The sequence below is a fragment of the Quercus robur genome, chromosome 4, assembly GCF_932294415.1.
Source record: "Quercus robur chromosome 4, dhQueRobu3.1, whole genome shotgun sequence".
Classification (NCBI taxonomy): Eukaryota; Viridiplantae; Streptophyta; class Magnoliopsida; order Fagales; family Fagaceae; genus Quercus; species Quercus robur.
Window position 1 is genome coordinate 20,731,382 of NC_065537.1, and position 4,639 is coordinate 20,736,020.

The 4,639-nt window shown below is 32.4% G+C and overlaps 1 protein-coding gene across 1 annotated transcript; it reads left to right on the forward strand.

Annotated features, from left to right (window-relative positions):
• The first annotated feature begins 1,298 nt into the window (after positions 1 to 1,298).
• On the forward strand, positions 1,299 to 4,385 carry LOC126720830 (probable glutathione S-transferase parC). Its single transcript, XM_050423646.1, has 2 exons — positions 1,299 to 1,765; positions 3,813 to 4,385. The coding sequence occupies exons 1-2, from the start codon at positions 1,451 to 1,453 to the stop codon at positions 4,155 to 4,157; spliced, it is 660 nt and encodes a 219-aa protein (XP_050279603.1). The 5' UTR covers positions 1,299 to 1,450; the 3' UTR covers positions 4,158 to 4,385.
• The last annotated feature ends 254 nt before the right edge of the window (positions 4,386 to 4,639 follow it).

Below are 4,639 nucleotides of genomic sequence, written 5' to 3' on the forward strand. Positions count from 1 at the left end.
TAGAACACCAGAATTGACAACTCCATCAAGATTGTCCTCTGATGAAGTTGCCGCTTCCTCTCTAGATTTTCAAACTAAAAGAAAGCACGAGGTTGACGTGAAATTTCTCCAGAGAAGCTTCAAGATTATTTTTGGATAGCAATGCTGTGATTTTTTTTTTCTTTTTTCTTTTTGGTGGATCTATGATGTTTGGTTGGTGAGAAAGTGTGGAAAATTGAAATAGTGTTTTTTTTTTTATTTGTTTTGTGATTATTTTCTAATTGTTTGGTTGGTGAGAAAGTGTTGTTAATTTGGTTGGCAAGAAAGTGGAAGAAAGTGAAGTTTTTTTTTTTTTTTGTGGATATTTAGTAGATTTTTTTATTAATAGATAAAATTTGTTTAGTTATTTCCCATGGATATTTGTATAAATTCATTAGTTACATTTTTGGAACGTGATGGAATGTAATTAATGAACCAAAAATGGTAATGTTACATTACAATAATGTGATTCAATGAATCTAAGATTGCATTAATCTAACATTACAATGCAATGTCACTTCAGGCTAAGCAAATGCCGTCTTAAAGATTCTGTATATTATCTCAATTATCTTACTTCAATTGATATTCCTATTCTTCTCAAAAAAATAAAAAATGTCAATCCTATAATTTTATAATAAATCGAAAATTTTAATTTAACTTAGGTCATATGAGATAACTAATGTTATGTGGTACCATATTTGTCATGTCACCCCGCTAAATATTCTGATGTAACTTACTATGTCACCAAAAATAATAGGTTAGGTGTAGGTTCTAGTTAGTTCATTTAGTCACATTCGGATCCTATATTCCTGTAGGCCCGAGCCTAGCTGGTAGGGTGTCACTATGATCACGTTTAGGTAGAAAATGCCAACTCAGGTCGCCCTCTACCTATTTTTTTATTCATTAAAAAAAATAAAATATTTTATTGTAGAATAAGAAATTTGTGGTTCAAACTTTACCTAAGCCAAAAATCAATCGGTACATTAATATCATGATAAAGAAAATCAATTGGTACATTAGTACCATGATAAAGAGTAATTATAATGTAAGATATATTATATGCTCAAAGCTCAAAATCCTATTTTATATATAATCTTAAAGAAACGGTCTATCTCTTTGTCTCTTATCATCTTATGATTTATGATCTTATCAACGCTAGTCTCAAATAGGACAAAAGAGAAGTCTTCCACTTTCTTTCTTTTTTTCCTTTTTAAATATTTTTTTCCCTTTATTTAGGTGATTTTCAATAATTAATATATTGCAGGTGTTGGGGAAGGATCGTCTGACTGCCTACGACGAAACTCCACTATTTTATATATATATATATATATATATATATATATATAGAGTCTATAGACACACATAATCACACCATTTGATTCATTATTCCACTTATCTATTCCCCCATTAGCTAGCTTCAGTCTTTCTGACAATGGCGCACGAGGTAGTTCTACTGGATTTCTGGCCAAGCATGTTTGGAATGAGGGTGAGGGTTGCGCTGGCTGAGAAGGGTATCAAGTATGAGTACAAGGAGGAGGACTTGAGGAACAAGAGCCCTCTGCTTCTGAAGATGAACCCCATTCACAAGAAGATCCCAGTTCTCATCCACAATGGCAAACCAGTATGTGAGTCTCTGTTCATCGTTCAGTACATTGACGAGGTGTGGAAAGACAAGAATCCATTTTTGCCCTCTGATCCTTACCACAAAGCTCGTTCCAGATTCTGGGCTGATTTTATTGAGCAGAAGGTCCGTTTACCTTACCTATAGTGTAGGCTATATGCAATTTCTTTCTTCTTTTTTTCTGTTCTTTTTCACTGAGAAAAAATTTCCCACAAAAGTTATTTTATATATATATATATATATATATGTATAAAATAACTATTACCTAAAATATTCATGTTAATGCTCTAATGATAAGTTTATTTATTATTACCTACTATTACCTAAAATATTCATATTAATGCTCTAATGATAAGTTTATTTATTAGAATTACCTACTATTACCTAAAATATTCATGTTAATGCTTTAATGATAAGTTTATTTATTATTACCTACTATTACCTAAAATATTCATGTTAATGCTCTAGTGATAAGTTTATTTATTAGAACTGAATAGTTTATGGGTCTTGTGATGTCAAAAGACATGTGAAAGTTTATCTATGGATTTGCTATTTTGATTTGGGTTTTGGGGTTTGGTTGAATGGATGTCTTCAAATCCGGTGCATGTAGTTTGGATTTAAATTTTGGTGGGTGACCTTTCAGATTTGTGGTGGCCGTGTGGCTTAGGTTGGAGGTGGTGGCAACCATGGGTTGTTGCTGCACAAGGTCGGAGGTTGTGGCAGCCGTGGGTTGTTACTGCACTGGATCAGAGGTGGTGGCAGCTGTGGTTGGTTGCTGCACAATTTTTTTTTTTTTTTTTTTTTTTTTTTTTTTTTTTGCTGCACTGGGCTAGAGATGGTGGCAGCCATGGATTGTAGCTGATGTTACTGTTTTTAGGTGGTAGAAAATAGGGAAGAGAGAATGAGAGTTGATGCTAAACTATCCTTTAGTAGTGATGGAGTTGCTGATGCTGGTGAAAACTTATGGGTTTTGCAGGTGGCTAGGTTTTTTGAGAGAAAGGGACGACAGAGAAGAGAGTTAGAAGAGATAATGGCATTTAGCTAGACAAAGTTGTCTTTTAGGGACTAGGATGATTAGTTCTAAGAAGTTTTGCATCTAGTTGTCATTAGCTCAAACTTAAGGTATCTAGAATTTACCATAAATAATAAAAAGTAATTTAAGTTACATAACTAATGGACATTGTGTAAGACAAAGTTTGTATTTAAAAATATCCAAGATTATATTATAAAATAAATAATAAAAACATTTTAAATTTTTTTTTAACTTTGAATAATTAAGTTTTATTCAAACATATTTAGGGTCCGATCTGCTTATTTTGTTGAAACTAAAAACTTTTTATTGAAAATATTGTAAATAAAGGTAAATAAATTATGCCATACAGTTGTAATACATTGAGTCAAATATATGGTGCAAAATACTAGTATGATCTAAATTTATTATTAAAAAACAAATACTTGGATAAATTATTAAACAATATACAATAAATAGTGAAACTTCTTTGAATTCCTTAAAACAATTTTAATTGGAGTTATATTTTTTAAACTTAGCAATATTGTTCAATTTAGAGCGGCTAAATATTGTTATTTTACTATACTTATGTTACACCACATGACATAAGCCGAAAAAGCAAAAGAAAAAAATTAAAAAAATTGGAGAGGATATCCACTTGATATAACCACAACATATATCAGATAATTTTTATAATAGGGTTTTAACATTAAATTTTTTTTAATGATTTGAGTCCATCTTTCATTAGCAAACAAGAAAAAATATATATAAAGGGAAGATAAAAAAAAACTTCATAGTTGAAACCTATTCTAACCACAGAGATTAACTAATATTCTATGGATAATATTTTCCTACAAACCAATTTAGAAGAATCCCATCTAATTCACAATGTAGCGATTTATACGACTATCATGTATTATTTAAACAAGTCACATAACTTATTAAAAAATTAGGCAACTAAAAATACATGTCAACAATCTTTCAACCTATACGTAGCGAATTTTTGGAAAATTCCTCCAAATTGGTTTAATTTGGAGGTTAACTTTTTCCATATTCGGCATTCTTGTTCTACTATGAGCTCTAGAGGTAATGACAATACAAACCATTCGTATTCTACATCCCTGTTTTACGAAAGTGCTAATACAATGTGAGTGCAAGATGCAGGTGTATGACACTGCAAGGAAGATATGGGCCACCAAAGGAGAGGAGCAAGAGGTAGCGAAGAAGGAATTCATTGAAACTTTCAAGATATTAGAGGGAGAGCTTGGTGAAAAGCCTTTCTTTGGGGGTGAAACATTTGGCTTTGTTGACATTGCTCTAATCACTTTCTACAGTTGGTTTTATACCTATGAGACCTTCGGCAATTTTAGCATAGAGGCTGAGTGCCCCAAGATTATTGCATGGGCTAAGAGGTGCATGCAGAAGGAGAGTGTTGCGAATTCTCTTCCTGACCAAAAGAAGATTTATGAGTTTACTGTTTGGATGAAAAAATATTTTGGCATGGACTAGGATAGGTTTGGCCAAGTGCAATAGTGGTAGCAATATTACCATAGTTTTGGAATTGTGTTGGTTTACAGTTTCCAGTATTTGAATTGGGGCTTGTGTCATCAATGTACGTGAACTGCTTGTTAGAGACACTTTGGTGTGACTACTACTGAACTTCAGATTAAAATGGCATGCATTGTATCACATTTATGGTAATAAAATAAGACAAGACACTTTGATGTGCCCGCTAAATGTTGGAATTTTCTAGATCATAGGTCATGTCAAAGAAATGATATTTGATAGATTTAATTAGACAAGATGTCCACAGGTCGAGTCGGATCGCGTATAAAGCTGACCCATACTCAATCTAATTGAGTATGGGTGATTGAGAATTAGATCCGTACGATCGAAAATATGAGTCAAACCCGATGTCTTGGGTCATAGGTTGGGCGGGTCGTAATCATTGGTTTGGCGAGTTTGGGCTACAAATTAGACAACAAAATGAA